General features: G+C 50.8%; 1 protein-coding gene across 1 annotated transcript in view; it reads left to right on the top strand.

Annotated features, from left to right (window-relative positions):
- PTPN5 (protein tyrosine phosphatase non-receptor type 5) overlaps positions 1-14,808 on the top strand; it is a 72,404-nt gene extending 57,596 nt beyond the window's left edge. The window contains exons 8-17 of the mRNA XM_049891418.1: positions 8-91; positions 565-806; positions 2,115-2,304; positions 4,991-5,075; positions 11,210-11,289; positions 11,474-11,611; positions 12,175-12,285; positions 13,812-13,972; positions 14,066-14,179; positions 14,607-14,808. Of these exons, the coding sequence (XP_049747375.1) occupies positions 8-91; positions 565-806; positions 2,115-2,304; positions 4,991-5,075; positions 11,210-11,289; positions 11,474-11,611; positions 12,175-12,285; positions 13,812-13,972; positions 14,066-14,179; positions 14,607-14,700 (1,299 nt within the window). The 3' untranslated portion in view covers positions 14,701-14,808. The remainder of the gene's footprint in view (positions 1-7; positions 92-564; positions 807-2,114; positions 2,305-4,990; positions 5,076-11,209; positions 11,290-11,473; positions 11,612-12,174; positions 12,286-13,811; positions 13,973-14,065; positions 14,180-14,606) is intronic.
- Positions 14,809-19,213: the final 4,405 nt, after the last annotated feature.

Genomic DNA, 19,213 nt, shown 5'->3' with positions numbered 1-19,213 from the left:
TCCCCAGGCCTGGCTGGGTGTTGGGATCTGGGAAGCCCCCAATCTGCTACTGGTCTCTCTGTCTGTAGCCCTGGTCCTGGTTACCACCCTGGTAAGGCGCCTTCTGACCCCAACCTCAGTGTTTTTCCCTTGTGACCCTGTGGCCCTCATCTCACCAGATCTAGACATTCTGGGTAGGGGTGGGTATGGGGTACCTATTTCCTTCCAACAGAGTGCCTAGCCTGAGGTATGAGGCACTTTCTTTCTAAAAGTTGGTTAGTAGTGATCTGGACTGGGGAAAAGGCTGAGGCAGGGAGAAGACGGGTAGAAAAGCCCCCCATGCCCCACCAAGAAGGGATAGTCCACAGGAAACTGAGGGTTGGGTGAAAGAGGAGTCAGGGAGGGCAGGGACAGGGGATGGAGTCTCCAGCCTAGGAGAGGGGCATTGAGAGGCAGACAGCTCCCAGGACAGTGAGGGTGCTCTGGATGCATTGAGGGACAGGGGTCTTAATCCCATGGGCACCCCAGTCACCCAGGGAGCAGCTGGCATGGCCCCAGGCCCATGACGCACATGCCCCCAACCAGGCATGGCACCTCCTGAGGGCTCTCACAGAGCCACCCATCCCGCTACCCCATGAGGACAGGCGCCAGTCGGTGAGCCGCCAGCCTTCCTTCACCTACTCAGAGTGGATGGAGGAGAAGGTCGAGGATGACTTCCTGGACCTGGACCCCGTCCCCGAGACACCTGTGTTTGACTGCGTGATGGACATCAAGCCTGAGGCCGACCCCGCCTCGCTGACCGTCAAGTCCATGGGTCTGCAGGAGAGGTGGGAGGGGTAGAGGAGGGGGTGGGCTACACGGGTCCTCAAGCTCTCAGCTTCAGTCAGAACAGCAGATGCCTGACCCTGTGCTCAGGACAAAGTTGTCCTCACAGCTTAGCCAATGTAGACACATACTCTTCAGGTCTGATTTATGTAGATCATGGCCCAAAGTGAGTGCTAAGAAATACCATGTTACTACACACGTGCACACAGGCATACACAGGCCTACACACATACATACCCACGTGCACTCACAGATAATGACCTGTGCTCAAATTAGTTTGGGAAATTTTGAGATTAAAGAGGTTTCTTTACTGCAGGACTTGTCAGGGCCTTTAACATGCCCACATGCATTGTAAATCAGCAATGGGAGTAGTATGCAGCATTCCCCAAACTCATTTGACCACAGAACTCTGTTTTTATAGGGTTAATAGTGTTCCACAGAACATACTTTGGGAAGTGTTGTTGTGTGCCACCAAGTCAGTTCTGACTCATAGCGACCTTACATGACGAGTAGAACTGCCTCGTAGGATTTCATAGCCTGTAATCTTTACCTGAGCAGATCACCAGGTCTTTTCTCCTGTGGAGCTGCTGGGTAGGTTCAAACCACTGACCTTTCAGTTAGCAGCCAAGCTCTTAACCATTGCACCACCAGGGCTGTAGACACCCTCTTTCAGAGCCTCACACCAGACTCGAGTTAGTCCGCTGATGCCGTAGAAAGAGCCCTGAATGAGGAATCAGAAAACCCTGATTTGTTTCAGCTCCACCACTTCCTTACCATGAGAGCCTAGGCAATTCTTGTCTCCTCTCTGGAACTCAGTTTCCCTTTCTGTATAATGAAGGCACTTCCTGTTCTGTGGTTTTAGATTCTGAGCACAGTAGTTTGTCTAGTAGACATCATTGCTCCCATTGTGTTGTCCGTGGGGCTCCCCAACAGCCAAGGGTCCTTGTCTCTCCTGGATGAGATGTCCTTGACCCAGTGGCACCCTCATCCCAGGACTACTGGCCCCAAGATGGTAATAGCAGAGGATCTGGAGCCCCCCCCTCAGGCCAAGCCCTGCTTCTCTGCTCTAGACAGATTCACTTTCTCTCTGTCTCTCTGTCTCTCGTGCTGGGACCTGCCTCCAGCCGTGACACAGATGAGTTCAGGGGAGGGCAGTGTTGGGGTTGCCTTGGATGGAGCAGCCAGGCACGGCCCTTTGTAACTGGGGCCCCAAACACCTTACTCAGGTATATCCTCCACTGCTCTCACCTCCCACTCCCCTCCCCTCCGCTTCCCTGCCCCTGAGACTCCTCCTTTCCTGACCCTTCCAGGAGGGGCTCTAACGTCTCCCTGACCCTGGATATGTGCACTCCGGGCTGCAACGAGGAGGGCTTTGGCTACATCATGTCCCCCCGTGAGGAGTCCGCCCGCGAGTACCTGCTCAGCGCCTCCCGCGTCCTCCAAGCCAAGGAGCTTCACGAAAAGGCCCTGGACCCCTTCCTGCTGCAGGCAGAATTCTTTGTGAGTCCCCCTAAGCCGGCCACCCCACAGTGGGCATACCTTTCTGCTCATGGCCATCATCTGCCAGTAAGGCCGTGGGACATAGTGTCCAGAACTCAGCATCTCAGGTAGACTAGGGACACCATTTCATTATCAGCTCTCCCACTGGCTTGGGCAAGCTACTTCCCCTTGTCTGGAATATAGGGATACAAGTAATTGGGCTGTTGCAAGGATTAAAGAGATGGATAACATGTGCAAAGCACCCAGCAGGGTGATTGGTATACAGTAGGCATTTCTGAGTCTTTATTGCCAAGCACTGTACTCTGAAAGCCTTCTCTTATGACTGTCCAATTGTCCCACCCTTCTCCCGCCCAGTGTCACCAAGTATTGTTCCTCCCTTCCTTTGAAATCCCTCCAGTCACCTGCCCTCATCCCCACTCCTGTGACTCTAGCTTAGGTCCTAATCACCTCCCCTGGACCTCTGCAGCAGCCTCCAAGTGCCTCCTCTTAGACTTTGAGGTGTCCTGAATAAATGACATCCTTGTTTTACCTGCCTGAGTTCTGAGCCAGTTAAGAGCTAAGACAGAAGAGAGCACAACAGCCCCCTTTTATTACTGATAAAAGCTAAGTTTGAAACAAGGCCTAGGTATGTAGCAATACCCAGCCCATTACTGTCAAGTCGATTCTGACTGATAGCGACCCCACAGGACAGGGTAGAACTGCCCCGTGGGGTTTCCAAGGCTGAAAATCTTTATGGAAGCAGACTGCCACATCTTTCCCCTGCAGAGCAGCTGGTGGATCCGAACTGGTGACCTCTTGGTTAGCAGGCAAACACTTAACCGTAGCAATAGTGAGTTTCTAATGCCCACCCTCAGAATTGGACAAATGTCCCACCCCCCACAACAGGAGGTGCTGGCACACTGCAGGCCTCACCCCACAGATCCCCCCAACTGCATCATTCTTTCTTGGTAGGAGAACTCCTGAGAGGAGGAGGGAGGAAGGGGCTGGTGCCCAAAAGCCTAGTTACTCACCCAAATGTACCCATCAGGCAACTCCCCCACCTTCGAGGGGAGGAGTGAGTGTGGGCAAGAGGCCAAGAATGTTTGGGGGAAATTCCTCCTGGTAGAAACCAGAGCAGCAGAAGCAGTGTGCCTCCCTCATGTCTCCTTGCCTCTGGCCCCTCGCCCCAGGCCACCCTCAACCCTGCCTGGACTGGTAAGTCTGAAGAGACTTCTGTCACCTTGTGACCGCTTTTCCAAATTCTCCAGAAGCTGGGCACTGCCTGTGTGAGAAAAAGCCCACCTTACCTGAGGTGATCTACCCCCAGCCTCCTTTTCCAACCTCTGCCCCCTCTACCTCCGCAGGACTGTCCACTTCAAACTGGCCACCCGCCTTCACCTTCCTTTTTCCATGCCCTTACTAACATGCCCCCCACCTGACATGCCCTTGCTTGGCCCCTTTCTCCCACACCCTATCCAAGCCTTCCTGGGGGGCCCAACCTCTCAAGAAAGCCTCCTCGGCCACCCCAACCCCAACTCCTCTTCTGAGTTCCCACCACCATCACCTCCCCTTGAATAAAGAGCTTGCATTTTTTATCCTCTACGTCTTTTCCCCACATGAGTATTGAAGACATTCAGGTAGCACTGCTGACTTTACCCAGAGAGAAAGGAACATAGTCCAAGCACCCACTCTACCAGGCACTTTGTACGTGTATTTTTCTTTTAATTCTTATAACAACCCCAGAAGGTATTATGATTCTCATTTTACAAAGCCCGTACTCAGTGTGTCTCAAAAAAAAAAAAAAAAGAGAGAACAATACAAAACTGTATGTAGCCTGGTGTTAAGCTCTGTGAACAGATTGAAAGGGAGGTCAGGGGCAAAAAGTGTTGGGGGTCATTCTGAAGGACATCCTGGGGAAGGTGGGACTGGAGGTGAACATGAAAGCGTCGGGGAGAGGGGAGAGGCAGCGCTCCCGGCAAGGGGAATGCAACGGACTAAGACCTGGAGGTGGGACTGGTAATGGAATATTAGCAAGATGGAAGAGTCTGGAATACATGGAGGTGGGGTGTCCCTTGAGGTCAGCCAGAAATAAAGAGGGGTCAGATCTGAGAAGACCTCAGCTGCCAGGCTGAGAAGTGCAGACTTGGAGCTGTTGGCACAGGGAGTGGTTGGGAGGTGCATATAAAGCCACAGGAGCTCAAAGGAGGTGCCTCTCCTACTGGAAAATCAGAGAAGGTGCCTCAGAGGAGGTGCCTTTAAAAAGGATAAAGAGATGAGGACAGGCTGGGTGCCACCCAAAAGCAGGCAGCACAAACCAAGGCCCCAGGCAGGGACACCCAGGGCAGGAACACTGAATGGCTAAATCACTCAGTTTTGCTGCAGGGCAGGGAGTGTGGAAGGAGGCAGTGATTGGCCAGGTCCCCTTTTCTCTTGTTCTTCATTAATCAACCATTTATTGAGTGTCTACTATGTGCTAGGCTGGCTCTCAATAAGCAATAGCAATAACATTTATTATGCACTGGGCATATGCCAGACACTTGTAAACGCCGCACGTGAGCTAACTTATCTAATAGTAAATGTTTGTTGAATGAACACGCACACGCAAGCCAGCCCCTGGACTAGAAGTTGGGGGCACAGCAGCCCTTGGATTGGAACATCCATGAAGACCAGCCACACTTGGTTACATCCTTGTGTCCTCCTCCTGCAGGAAATCCCCATGAACTTTGTGGATCCAAAAGAATACGACATCCCTGGGCTGGTGCGGAAGAACCGATACAAAACCATCCTTCCCAGTAAGTACTTATTGTCCCAGGGTAATGGGGCAAGCTCACCCTCACCTGGGTGCTCCCTCACACTGAAGAGGATCTTACCCTCAGAGCTGGGCCTCCAGGGGCAAAGGACGTTCATCACTGGAGGAGAGGGTGTCAGTGGTGTGAGGGTGCGCATGAAGGGAAACATCCCTGGTGGGAGCAGAAGCTAATTCATTCCTTAACACAGCATTCTCTGAACCCTTGCCCTGGCCAGGTATTGTGTTGGGCTCAGTGGAAACCCAGAGAGAAGGGATGATGGTAACAGCAGCTCCTAGACAGTGTGTGGTGACTAAAAAATGTTCGTACATCCTTCATCTCTTCAGAGTGGGAAGACTTTTCAGGAGAGAAGACTAAGGCTCAGAGAGGTTAAGTGTCTTTACTCCCATTTTACAGATAGGGAAACTGAGCCTTAGGTCATGTGCTTTTACAAGCTTGCACAACAAGTCAGTGGTGGTCACACAGCTAGTAAGTACAGAGCTGAGTTTCAAACCTGGGCCTCTGTGACTCCAGAGTTTGATTCGTCTGTCTTTGCTTGAGTTCAGTTTGGTCAGATTGGGAGTCCTTTAACAGGCAGGGCTCTCCCACAGAGGAATGAACTGCCTCTCTCAGGTAGTGAGCTCCCTGTCACTCAAGGTATTCAAGCAAGGCTCATGAGCAGTCCCCTGGAAGGTCTTTACCCCTTTGGGGGTGGTTAGACCAGGTAACCTAATGTTCCTCTTTCAGCCCTGAGGTGGTGTTCTCAGCTAGTTTTCATCAAGCACCTGTCTTCCAGCAGCCCCTGCCAAGCTCTGGCCCCATGCCCCAGGTCTAGCTTGGGGGCGACTTGTTGAAAGTGAATCCCCACAGACCTACTGCACTCAGTTTGTGGAGTAGTGAGGCTTTTAACAAGCAGTTTTACCATCAGCACCTCCGACAACATGTAAGATGTCATGGCTTATTTTTAACTTTTAAAATTTCCACTTGTGGTTGCTATGGTTACTCTGTCTCTGGTAGTTCCGGTTAAACAAAGCACCATTTAAGGCCAGGATGGATTACTCGGGGCTGCTCACCTCTTTCCTCATCCCCACCTTAGCCGTACCTGGAGGGAGGGGATCAAATACGCCAGAACCTAGGGCATTGGTGGCCACCCAGAATAGCCGCAGCGGGGAGAGAGAGTCAGTCCATGTGGCCCCCACTGGATTATGGGGGCCTCGAGCCACCAGCATCCATGTCATAAGCCTCTGGGCTCCGAGCCTCGTCGAATCTTCTCTGTGCCCAGCAAGGATTGACCCTGTCCCCTGCAGAGACTGAGCGGGGGCACAGAGGGCAGATGAGGCCTGGCAGAGGTCCCCACTCAGATCCAGGGCATCCTGAGGTTTGTTCTCTCACTCATTCAGCACACGTTTTCTGAGGCCTTCTGTAGTCCAGATCCTGTCCAGGGGCTGAGAATTCAGCCATGAATGAGACACAGACTCTGCCTGCAAAGAGTTCACAGTCCAGTGGGAGAGACCAGTAACCCAGCAGGCAACATTGAGAATAAGGCTCAGGGGAGCAATTTCACTACGTTCACTACAGTGTCCCACGTACCAGAAATGGTGCCTGGCACCTAATCGGCATTTAGGACCTACTTGGATGGATGGATGGGTGGGTAGGTGGGAGGGTGGGTGGACGGATGGACGGATATCTCTAATCTAGCTCTTCCTCTCCATCCCTACTGCCAATGGCTTTGTTGGTGTCAGGGCCTCCATGTTGCCCAACTCCAGGGGGTGCCATTTACTTAGACTGCATTGATATAAATGTCCCTGGAGTTGTGCAGGGCAGGATATCCCATGACACTTGCTACTCAGATCATCGTAGTGATATCCTAACTAGTCTCTTGATTTCCGGATACTCCCCATTTATCCATCTCTACCATTGTTACCAGAATGATGCAAAACGGAAGTCAAATCATGTCATTGTCTTCTTAAACACCGTCATTGTGACTTGCAGTCCTCAGATTTAGATCTAGTTTCCTGAGCATGGTTTAAAAGACCCTTTATCATCTGATTCCTCTCCAGCCTCATCTTTCACAACCCCCATCTTGCCCTCTGCACTTGAATCAGACCCAATGGTGTCCCCTACTCCTTCTCCTTCTGGTCCTTCAAACACAACCCAAGTGACACCTCTTCCAGAAAGCTTTATCACTCTATCCCAGTCAAGGGCCCCCTCTGGTCCCTCAGCCTCGGTGCTCACATGCCACACACCGTACCTGTCTGCCCGCCCATCTCTCTTCCCTGCTACACTGTGAGTTCCTTGGGGACAAGGACCATGTCTTGTTTTTCTAGGAGCCTGTACTGACAAGCAGAGTGCCAGGCACAGAGTCAGTGTTCAGTAAGGGTTTGTTGAATGAGTTAGAGAAAAATCCATTACAGAGTGGTTCTTCAATACCAAAGACCCTGGCATCCGGCCAGAGTGGGCAGTGCCCACTTCTGTTCTTCTGGCCACCTAATCTGGATAGATACAGGTGAGGAGTAGGGAGGTGGCCTCCACAGAGCTCCCTTTCCCTCTCTTCTGCTGGTCTCCCAGAAGCCCCTGTTCTGACCATTGCTTCTCTCCACTCCTGACATTGCAGCCCCTGCCACCCTTCTTCTGTATGCCTCTCCACAAGAACTGCCCCACCCTCAGCTGTCCCCCAGATCACCTGCCAAAACCCCAGGCAACCAGGTGGGGGCAAGAACAGAGCTGGGGAGGGGAGGCTTGTGGATGTCCTCTCCCGTTTCTCCTCCTGGGCTTGGGATCCTGCTTTTTACCTGTTACCTTATAATGGTAAAACTTGTAATAATAGCAACAATGACAGCAACTGCCTGCTGTATAGTGTTGACTGTTTGCCAGTTGGAAACCCTGGTGATGTAGTGGTTAAGAACTACAGCTGCTATCCAAAAGGTCAGCAGTTCGAACCCACCAGGTGCTCCTTGGAAACCATATGGGGCAGTTCTACCCTGTCGTATAGGGTCACTATGAGTCAACATTGACTCAATGGCAATGACTTTGGTTTTTGGTATGCCAGTTATGGCTCTAAGGGCTCTCCTTGTTGATGTTAGCTCGTTGAACCTTCACAAGATAAGGGATATGGTTTTGAAAGGAGCATCCCTGGCTTACAGATAAGGCACAGGGAGATTAAGTAAATTGCTGGTAAGTCGCTGAGCCCATTTGAACCCAGACTGTCTGGCTCAGTGGTGGGTACTCTGAACCACCAATATGCACACTGAAAGTGCCTTTAGTCCAATCCTCCTGACTATAGGAAAGAAACTGAGGGCCAGAGAAAGGAGAGCCTTGTCCATGGTCACACAGTGAGCTGCTGACAAGGCTAGACCAGAACCCAGGGCTCTGGGCCCCCAGCCAGCTTCCCTGCCCACCCCACCCAACCTCCCAGTCTCAGTCCCAGCCTCTGCAAGATGACAGGATAGTTGGCTAGCTGGAACAAAACAAATTTTTCTTCTCCAGGGAGAAAAGCAGGATGTTGTGGGAAATTTGTTACTATGGGGTTTGACCTGCGAATGTTGTTGTTAGGTGCCATTGAGTCAATCCTAACTCATAGTGACCCCATATGACAGAGTCAGACTGCCTCATCGGTTTTCTAGGCTGTAACTTTATGGAATCAGATTGCCAGGTCTTTCTCCCAAGGAGCTGCTGAGTGGGTTCAAAGTGCCAACCTTTCGGTTAATAGACGAGCGCTTAACCGTTTTTGCCACCGGGCCTCCTTCGACATGTGAATCTATGGGGGAAAAAGCCTTTGTGCACAGGTGTCTATGTCACTAAGATGCCTACAGGCTCGTCTCAGACATGGAAGGCTTTACCCCATTCACCCCTATATTCTACCTTTGCCTTCTACCCTGAAATCTTTGTGTGTGTGTGTTGTTGACAGTTTCTTTTTCCCACTTAATTTTTTGTGATGAGTTCTTTTCCTCTTATTTGTTGTTGTTTTTGTTTTTGCTGAGTATTTTTTTCTTGTATTTTATTTTGGTGAGTAGGATTGTTAGTCTCCTTTGTGGTTACCTTACTATTTACCCCTATTTCTCTAAGTTTAAATGTAAGTTTTATTTCTTTATATCACCTTGACTTCCTCTCCATATGAAAGATCTATGGCTACATTTTTTAGTCCCTCTTTATTGATTTAATGTTGTCATCTTTTACATAATGACATCTCTGTTTCCCTGTGTGGAGCATTTTTTTTTATCTTGATTTATTTTTGTGATTTCCTTATCTGGGTTGACATCTGGTTGCCCTGTCCTGTGTTCTAGTCTTGGATTGATATCTGATACTGATTTTCTAACTGAAGAACTCCCTTTTAGTATTTCTTGTAGTTTTGGTTTGGTTTTTACAAATTCCCTAAACTTCTGTTTATCTGGAAATGTCCTAATTTCACCTTCATATTTGAGAGACAATTTTGCTAGATGTATGATTCTTGGCTGGCAATTTTTTTCCTTCAGTTCTTTATATAAGTCATCCCATTGCCTTCTTGCCAGCATGGTTTCTGCCGAGTAATCCAAGCTTATTCTTATTGACTCTCCTTTATAGGTGACTTTTCGTTTATCCCTACCCGCTCTTAAAATTCTCTCTTCATCTTTGGTTTTAGCAAGTTTGATTATAATATGTCTCGGTGACTTTCATTTGAGATCTACCTTATGTGGAGTTCAATGAGCATCTTGGATAGATATCTTCTCATCTTTCAAGATATCCGGGAAGTTTTCTGCTAACAAATCTTTGACAATTCTCTCTGTATTTTCTGTTATCCCTCCCTGTTGTGGTACTCTAATCACTCGTAGGTTATTTCTCTTGATAGAGTCCCACATAATTCTTAAGGTTTCTTCATTTTTTTTAATTCTTTTATCTGATTTTTCTTTGAATATACTGTTGCCAAGTGTTTTATCTTCAATCTCACTAATTCTGCCTTCCATTTCCTCAGTTCTGCTTTTCTGACCTATTGAGTTGTCTAATTCTGTAATTTTATTGCTAATCTTCTGAACTTCTGATTGCTGTCCTTCTATGGATTCTTGCAGCCTATTAAATTTTTCATTATGTTCTTGAATAACCTTTTTAATTTCTTCAACTGCTTTATCTGTGTGTCCCTTAGCTTGTTCTATGTTTTGCCTGATCTCATTCCTGATGTCTTGAAGAGTTCTATATATTAATCTTTTGTATTCTACATCTTGTAATTCCAGGAAAACACTTCATCTAGAAGATTCCTTGAGTCTATGTTTTGAGAACTTGTTGAAGCAATCACGGTCTGCTTCTTTATGTGATTCGATATCGACTTTTGTCCCTGAGCCATCTATAAGTTATTGTGTTAGTTTATTTTATGTTTGCTTACTGTATCCTAGCTTCTTTATTCTTTTTGTTTTGATATGCCCAAATAGGCTGCTTGAGTGAGCTAGCTTATTTTCGCCTTTGAAGCTCTTAACGTCCGGTCACCAGATGGTTGGAGCTATTGTCAGGTTTATGAGCCTAGAAGTCTATTCACTTTTCTTGCATGGATTCAGCTCACGTGTCCAGGTAGTTGGTCATCAAGTGTGTGGTACAGGCTCTGTCCTACAGTCTTAGAGGGGCAGGCTACCCCAAAATCTTAACAGCCCTTTTCGTTTATAAAGCACTTTACAGCTTACACAGTACTTTTACATCTGTTTTCTCACTGATCTTCCAAACAACTTTTAAGAGCTAGACATCTTTACCCCCAGGAAACCAAAGCTGAGAAAGGTCATGTGCTTTACAAGCAGGCACAGCAGCTCAGTGGCAGTGTATACGCTGATTCTCTTTGGCTCTTGCTGTCCAGGGTCTGTACTGTAGGTCATTCCTGTCTTGACTTAATTTTCTCCTCTCTAGAACATGAGGTGCAGTGAGGGCAGGGCAGTTTAAGAGGCATAGGCATTGATCCTACAGAGGTAGAGACTCAGGGCCCCTCTCTCCACCCTTCCTCCTCAGCCTGGGCCCTCACCTGCCTGAGTGGGCCTGGGGATCATTCAGTGTTTTGGTATTGGGCAGGGGAAGGAGAAACCACTAGAGTCCCAGCAGAAACATGGGAGCCCTAGAGTGGGCTGGAGAAGGTGGGCCCTGCACCAGAGCACCCAGCTCTCAGCCTCACCTGTCTCCCTCCACCCCAGACCCTCACAGCAGAGTGTGTCTGACTTCGCCAGACCCCGATGACCCCCTGATTTCCTACATCAATGCCAACTACATCCGGGTATGTACCCTCACCCCAACTGCCTCTCCCTGAAAGGGAGGCCCCGGGCCCATGAAGTACCCCCTTCAGGCTTGTCCCTAAGCCAGTGTGGCTCCTGCCAGCCCCCAAGAAGAGCCTGAGGGTGGGGACTGGTCTCTGGGAGCACTGCGTCTGACCCTGACAGCCTGGCCTCGGCTGGCCACAGGGCTACGGTGGGGAGGAGAAGGTGTACATCGCCACTCAGGGACCCATCGTCAGCACGGTCGGCGACTTCTGGCGCATGGTGTGGCAGGAGCACACACCCATCATCGTCATGATCACCAACATTGAGGAGATGAACGAGGTAGGGACCCCTCTACACAGGGACCCCATACAAGTACCAAGTGTCTTCTGTTTTCTGCCCTAGGCTGAGCATCTCACTTTCATATTAATGCTTACCTCAATCCTTAGTAGTGCCTGCTCCATTTCAAGATGAAGAAATGTAAAGTTCAGAGAGGTTAAGTCACTTGCTTAGAGCCACACAGATAGTCAAGGGCAGAGTCTGGAGCTGAACCCAGGCCTCTGTCTCCATCTCCAGTGCCTGTGATCTTAAACACAGTACTCTGCTGCCTCCAAGTCTGCTAGGCTTGGCTTGTCTGCTTTCATACCCATAATAGCCCATTTAATTCAACCCCCATAAAAGTCCTTCAGAAAGGGAATTAGTACTCCCATTTTCCAGATGAAGCACCTGAGGCTTAGGAGAGGGAAGTAACTTACAGTTTATGAAGTTGAGGCTTGAACCCAATATTCTAACTGCGAACATGTTGCCTTTTCATATATCTCTTCCCACTGGCCCTGGAGGGGCATCAGGGAGAGTATGGGAGGGGAGCTCTGGGTCTCACGGCAGCCTGATCTGGGCCCCTGCAGAAGTGCACAGAGTACTGGCCAGAAGAGCAGGTGGTGTACGATGGTGTCGAGATCACTGTGCGGAAGGTCATTCACACTGAGGATTACCGGCTGCGACTCATCTCCCTCAGGGTGAGGCCTCAGGCTGGACTGGGCTGATGGAGCGGGGAGAGGTGGGTGGCTCGGGATTGACTGGGGAACCCACAGGGAACACAGTTCCAGAGCCCACAGTAGCTGAAGTTGAGGCCTGTGACACTCCAGGAATTTCTGATAAGCAGGGATAAGGAAGGTGTAAATGGACTTGGGGAGCGAGAAGCAGGACCCACATCCCCAAACCACACAAACATCAGTTGCTGTCGAGTTGATTCCAACTCATGGCCACCCCCTGTATGTTCACGGTAGAACTATGCTCAGTAGAGTTTTCAGCGGCTGACTTTTCAGAAGCAGATCGCTAGGCCTTTCTTCCCAGGCGCCTCTGAGTGGACTCGCACTTCCAAACTTTTGGTTAGCAGTCAAGCATGTTATGGTTATGCACCAGCCAGAGCCCCCCTGTTGTTGTTGGGTACCATGGAGTGGATTCTGACTCATTGGCCCCATGTGACAGAGTAGAACTGCCCCATAGGGTTTTCTAGACTGTAGTCTTTACAGGAGCAGATTGCCAGGTCTTTAACCTTTCATTTAGCGCAGCCATGTGTTTAACCTTTGTGCCACCAGGGTTCTTTCACAAACCTTAGTCTAATTTAATTCTGTTGGGGTGTCTGTCTCTGTGTGAATTCATAGTGCCTTCCAGCTGTGCTTTGAATGCACCCAAGGTCAGGACTGGCTGAGTGAGGGAGCTTCAGCAGCCTCCAGCACTGACCTTATGACTTGAAGGTCCATTGGGCCTTTGAGATCCCACCAAGAAATGTCCGTTTCACCTGGGATGCTGGGCTTCTGGCGATAGTAATGCCCACTAGGTCCACCAGAGGGCAGGCGTTCTTTGCCGTGTTTGGGTTGCATGGGGAGACTGTGGTTAGAGAGAAAACGGAAAAAAAAAAAAAAAGGAAAACACACAAAATATGAGCAATACAAAAGAGCCCAGAAGAGTAGGGGGAGGTATCCTCCCACCTTGAAGTTGTGCTTCTTCTAGAATCAGCATAATAGAGAGAACTGTTCCTTTGGACTCAGAGGAATTAGTGGCTTCTGTGTTTGAGAAATAATAAAACCTGTGTTTGGGGAAGGTGGAGCCCACTATAGTAGTTCCGAAGGCTGGAAGACGTGAACATGGCACCAGGTAGGCAGCCAAAGCATAGTGAGGTGAGCATAGAGTCCTGGGGGTCCGGGTTATGTGACCAAGGGACGACTGGGCCATTTAAGATAAGGAGCCCTGCAGACAAGAATGAGTTGGAGAAAGGGGCTCTTCACCCCTCTCAAATGATCCTGGAGTTGCTGGGCAAAGCTGAAGTGAGACCAATGTCAATGTCACTGACCCAGCACCGGTAACCAAGCTCACTGTCTAGCACCACTGGGCAGTGTGGTGTCGATGGGAGGGCCTGGGGTCCATTCCCTGTGTCCTTCCTCCTACGTTCTTTCTCCTTCCCTCCCGTCTCTACCTCTGGGGTGGTTTGTGGGGCTGAAAGATTTCACATGTGTCTGGGTGGGCCTCTGCTCCTGGACAGAGTGGGATGGAAGAGCGAGGCCTGAAACATTACTGGTTCACATCCTGGCCCGACCAGAAGACCCCAGACCATGCCCCCCCACTCCTGCACCTGGTACAGGAGGTGGAGGAGGCAGCCCAGCAGGAGGGGCCCCACTGCGCCCCCATCATTGTCCACTGCAGGTGGGTCCTCCCAGCCACCCCCTGGGCAGGGCTGTCCCCCCCAACTGCCACAGACTGCCCCACCCCTGACCCCACCCAACCATCTGCCCTCAGTGCAGGGATTGGGAGGACTGGCTGCTTCATTGCCACCAGCATCTGCTGTCAGCAGCTGCGGCAGGAGGGCGTGGTGGACATCCTGAAGACCACGTGCCAGCTCCGCCAGGACAGGTCAGCTCACAGTCGGGGGTGGGGAGACATGGAGGAGCTAGAGCCCCAGGGACAGCAGGGAAAGGCTATGCATGGGGTAAGGGACAGATGAACACTGGAGTATGGACAGACTGGCAGACAGGAAGTAGAGAGTACAGATTGATAGAGGGTCAGGATCTAGTCAACTGATGGCTCAGGGAAGAGAGAAGAGAAACAGAGCTGGTGGAGAGAAGGACAGCAGCTGAGGGTGGTGGGACATGTCGCCTCTGTCCCTGCAATCCATCTGCCAGAGCTGGGAAGAGGCAGAAGGGCAGAGGGGAAGGGCTAGCAAAGAATGGGCTCTCCAAGCTACACAAAGCCATGGCCCCTAACGGACCCCCCAGATGATTGGTCCTCCATGGTTGGATGGGGCAGCTAATGTGGTCACAGCTATGCGTCTGCCGGGCAGGGGCGGCATGATCCAGACATGCGAGCAGTACCAGTTTGTGCACCACGTCATGAGCCTCTACGAGAAGCAGCTGTCGCGCCAATCCCAGGAGTGACCACGCTCCCCTCCCAGGTCCTCTGGGCCCCGCCCAGCCTGAGTCTGGGCCCTCCCCCCAGACCCCTACCCCCAGGGCACTGCCTCAGGCCCTGGGCCTGCTCCTTGTCCCTGTCCCCCCCCATCCCCCCCCCCCTTCCTTCCTTCTCTCAACTCGGCCTGGCACCTGCCCTCTAGCATAGCTCTTCCTACTGTAAATATTGGGGAGTGGGGGGAGGGCGGGGGAGGGATGTGCTAGGCCAGGCCTGGGGCCCTGGGGCCTGACCCACACCACAAAGACGGGGGGGGCCTCAGTTTTTAAACTATGGCTTCTCTGCTACTTGATCCAAAACGTTTCCATGCCGCACTACAAGTGTCCTGCCGCAGCGTGCGTGTCTGTCTGACCATCTGTCTCTGCCATCTGTACCGGACACTGTGTCTCCTCGGCCAGGAGAGGGGTGATGAACTCCAGCCCCTGAGCAGCCCAGGTAGAGGGGCCTGCCTTGGGCCACCACCTCCACTTCTCCCCAGTTATCTGGACCAGGTGGGATCAGGATAAGGGCCCCTGAGTACCTGGAGGCCAAGCATGCGGAGCCCTTGAGGGACTGGCTGAGAGCTCTCAGCTGGGGAAGAGGTCTCTGGGGTGGGGGTATCCCAGCCAGGGGAGACCTGCGTGTCAGATGCCCTCAGGAAGCAATGACCAGCCTCTGAGGCATTGGGAAAGGAAGGGGACAGATGGGGGCAGTGAGCCCAGAGGCTGTGGGCCTTGGTGGGGGTGGGGAAGGGGGAATTTCAGGGGGGATGAGGACTTGGACCCAGATCTGTGTAAAACATTTTTCTGTCTCACTGTGGGGAAAAAAAAAAAGCACTCCCAAATCTTGCTGTGTGTAGCTCTGCGTGTGTTCCTGTGTCCACGCGTGTGTTGAGAGCCCCCTCAGCGGGGCATGCATGACTCTGGCAACATGTGTTATCTTGGAGCCACGTGTTTTTATTGCTGACTTTAAATATTTATCCCATGGCAGACAGAGACATTTGGTGTCTTTTTATAATTCGCTCGTGGTCATTGAATAGAGCAATAAACGGAGCATTTTGAGCAAAACTAGCCTCCTGGGTCTGTGTGATTTGCCCTCCCCACCCTTCCCACCTCCCTGCACCGAAGTGTCTGTGCCCCTCTGTCCCAGCAGACCCACAGTGCCTGGCCTGCAGTCTCACTACCTGCCTACCATGGACAAAGTTTAGATTTGGGAAGCCAGGATAATTCCATTCTGCAGGATTCTCACATCCCTCTATCCCCAGTCCAGCCACTGCCCTGGGCCACAGGGGCCTCAAGGACAGGTGTGGAGGCTTCCAGGGAAGGTCAAGTGGCTGGCAGGCCACCAGCTCAGACGGATGGGCCAGAGAAGCCAAGGCTGGGGCTGGGGGACATCAGGTCACACCCAGGCCCTCCCTCTTGGCCAGCCCGCCTACCCCATGTTAGCCCCTCAGCTCCCAACAGCAGGTGCAGCCCAGCATGTTCCCTAGTAAGGCCTGGCTTGAGAGTAGCCTCTCCCAAGGGGCCCAGGGAATCCTGAGCCATCCCCGACACTCCTGTTCTATTTTACCCCTGCCCCCCGGGATGGAGCAAAAGTAGCTGGGATGGCACTGCCCACAGGTGGGGTTCACCCCAGGGCAGGGCTACTGACTTACCAGCAGGTCCTTACAAGACACCAGAACCTTGGCAGGCAGGACATGCTGTGGAGGCTGAGGAAAGAGCAGGGGTGGCGGAAGCGGCTTGGATTGGGGCAAGGGGAGCATGGGCCATGCTCTCCAGACACTTTCAAAGAGAGAGCTTACCCCACCCTGACAAGATAGGCCCTCCTACCCTTCTATCCAGAATAGGGAAAGTGGGCTGTGGGAGCAGGGAGGAAAGAGAGCATTAGAATGGCATCCCCTGAATTTGTGCAAGTGGCCAATCCCCTAGATCCTTTCCAACTCACTTCCTCCTAGACCCTGGTAGATACGGATTTGCTACTCTGTTCCCCAAGTCCTGTTGAACTACACACACACACACACACACACACACTCTCTCTCTCTCTCTCTCCCTCTCCCTCCTTCTCCCCACCTCCCCCAGCCCCTCAGCTCAGAGAGGTCTCACCCAGCAGTAGTGAGAACCAAAAGCCCTGCCACAGAGAACAGGCTAAGCACCCCTGGACGACTACCCCCAGCCTCCCTCCCACCCAGTCCCCAACACTTTCTCCAAGATCCAGCCTCCCCTCCCCCAGCCCTCCACCAAAGCCATGTGTCATCTAGCTGGGACAGCTGTGGAACCTGAGTAAAGAATCGCCCTCAGGGGGCCAGGCATTTAAGGACCCGATGACTCTTGGTGGCCCCACTGTTGGGACAAAGGAAGGAGGAGACTGGCCACTCTCACCACCCAGACACTCACTGAGCCTCCAAAGCGTTAGGAGGGACTGGTCAGCACAGAAGGTAAGGCTTCCTTTTTCCCTCCAGAAGGGAGCAGAGCCTGCTATTTCTGAACCCAGAGGGTAGAGGGCAGGAGCCACAACAGGGGAGTGGTCTTAGAACCCAAAGAGGTAGAAGCAGGCCAAAATCCAAAAAAACAAACCGATTACCATCAAGTCAGTTCAGACTCATGGTGACCCCATGTGTGTCAGAATAAAACTATGCTCCATAGGATTTTCAGCACCTGACTTGTCAGAAGTAGATTGTCAGGCCTTTCTTCTGAGGTGCCCTGGGTGGACTCAAACCACCAACCTTTTCATTAGCAGCTGATCGTTTAGAAGCAGGTCAGGTAGAGATGTATCATGGTGGAAGGGAGCAGGTAAAATTTAGCCACAACCCTGAAACCACCTGCCTGTCTCCGAACAAAGCTTTTGGGTCCCCTGGAAGGGCACTGGACTGATGAGGCAAGGATTCTAGTCTGAGTGACCTCGGGCAAGTTATTTCTCTCAGACATCAGTTTCCTCATATACAAAATAGGAATTTAAATATTGCCATGGATAAATAGATGGTAAGCCAAACAAACCCATTGCTGTCAAGTCGATTCCAACTCACAGCGACACAATAGGACAGAGTAGAACTGCCCCATAGACTTTCCAAGGAGCACCTGGTGGATTTGAACTGCTGACTTTTTGATTGGCAGCCATAGCACTTAACCACTATGCCACCAGCGTTTCCAGATGATGGTAGGTACATCCATATGTTGAAATACTGTGTAGCTGTTAACAGAATGAGGAAACTTTTCAAGAACTGGTATGGTAAGATGTCCAAGATGGATTAAGTGAAAAAAGAAAAAGGGAGAGTAATGTGTATATTTTTTATCTTACATATTAAAAAAACAAAGGAGCAAAAATATATATTCATATTTACATGAAGGAACTCCAGAGCCTAGAGACTATAAATGGTTATCTGGTGAGAGAGGGTTAGGAGATGGAGGTGGAGAGAGCCTTGGGAGTGGGAGGGCATCTCTTCATATATATTTTTATATATATATATATTTTTTTAACCAAGTGATTGAATTGCTGATTTAAAAAAAAAAAAGACCCAGTTGCTATTGAGTCAGTTTCAACTCATGGCAACCCCATGTGTTACAGAGTAGAACTACTCCGTAGGATTTTCTTGGCTGTAATCTTTGTGGAAGCAGATCGCCAGGTCTTTCTTCTGCAGAGCTGCTGGGTGGGTTTGAACTGCCAAACTTTAGATTAGCAGCTGATCATGAACCACTTTCGCCAGAGAGGATCCTAAAAAAAGAAAAAAATTACAAGGTAAACACAGAACCTCTGGCTTTACCATTTCACAAGTGAAAGTAGGGTTCTAGAAGTGCGATGTCATCTGCCTTACCCAGTGCCATTGAGTCGATTCCGACTCTTAGCGACCCTATAGGACAGAGTAGAACTGCCTCATAGAGTTTCCAAGGAGCGCCTGGTGGATTCGAACTGCCAACCCTTTGGTTAGCTGCCACAGCACTTAACCACTATGCCACCAAGGTTTCCGTCATCTGCCTTAGCATTCCACAAATGCCAGGGATCACGGGGGCCCAGGAAGAAGATCCGAAGCTTCTTCCAAGGCCCACTCTAGTATGGCTTATTTAGGAAGTTCCTTCTTAGGTCTGACCTCATTCTCTCCTGATGAAACATCCAGCACTGCCTCCCTAATCCTATGTAATTTTCAAGTGGTAGCCTCAAACTCCCTCTGGGCCTTACTTGATTCTACGGATAAGCCTAAGCTCTACATTGTCCCCCACCCCACCCTCCCAGCCTACCCCACCAAGAGCTTGGAATGGCTTGGGGTTACTCAGTGGGGGAACAGGCTTATTGGTCTTGCAGCCAACCAGGGACAGGGCAATGTGAAATGAAGAGAAGAGAGCAACTTGCTACCTGACCTCTCTCCTTGCCCTCCCCTGTGCGCTTCCATCTCCCCTTGTGTCCACTCCCTTACACACACACACACACACACAAACACAAACACAAGAACATCTCTGAATCTCCTCCTACTCCCTCCCTTGTTCTTGGAGGCCTCATCCTCTTCCTGGTCCT

The sequence above is a fragment of the Elephas maximus genome, chromosome 7, assembly GCF_024166365.1.
Source record: "Elephas maximus indicus isolate mEleMax1 chromosome 7, mEleMax1 primary haplotype, whole genome shotgun sequence".
Classification (NCBI taxonomy): domain Eukaryota; kingdom Metazoa; phylum Chordata; class Mammalia; order Proboscidea; family Elephantidae; genus Elephas; species Elephas maximus.
This window is presented reverse-complemented; position numbering and strand designations above follow the sequence as displayed.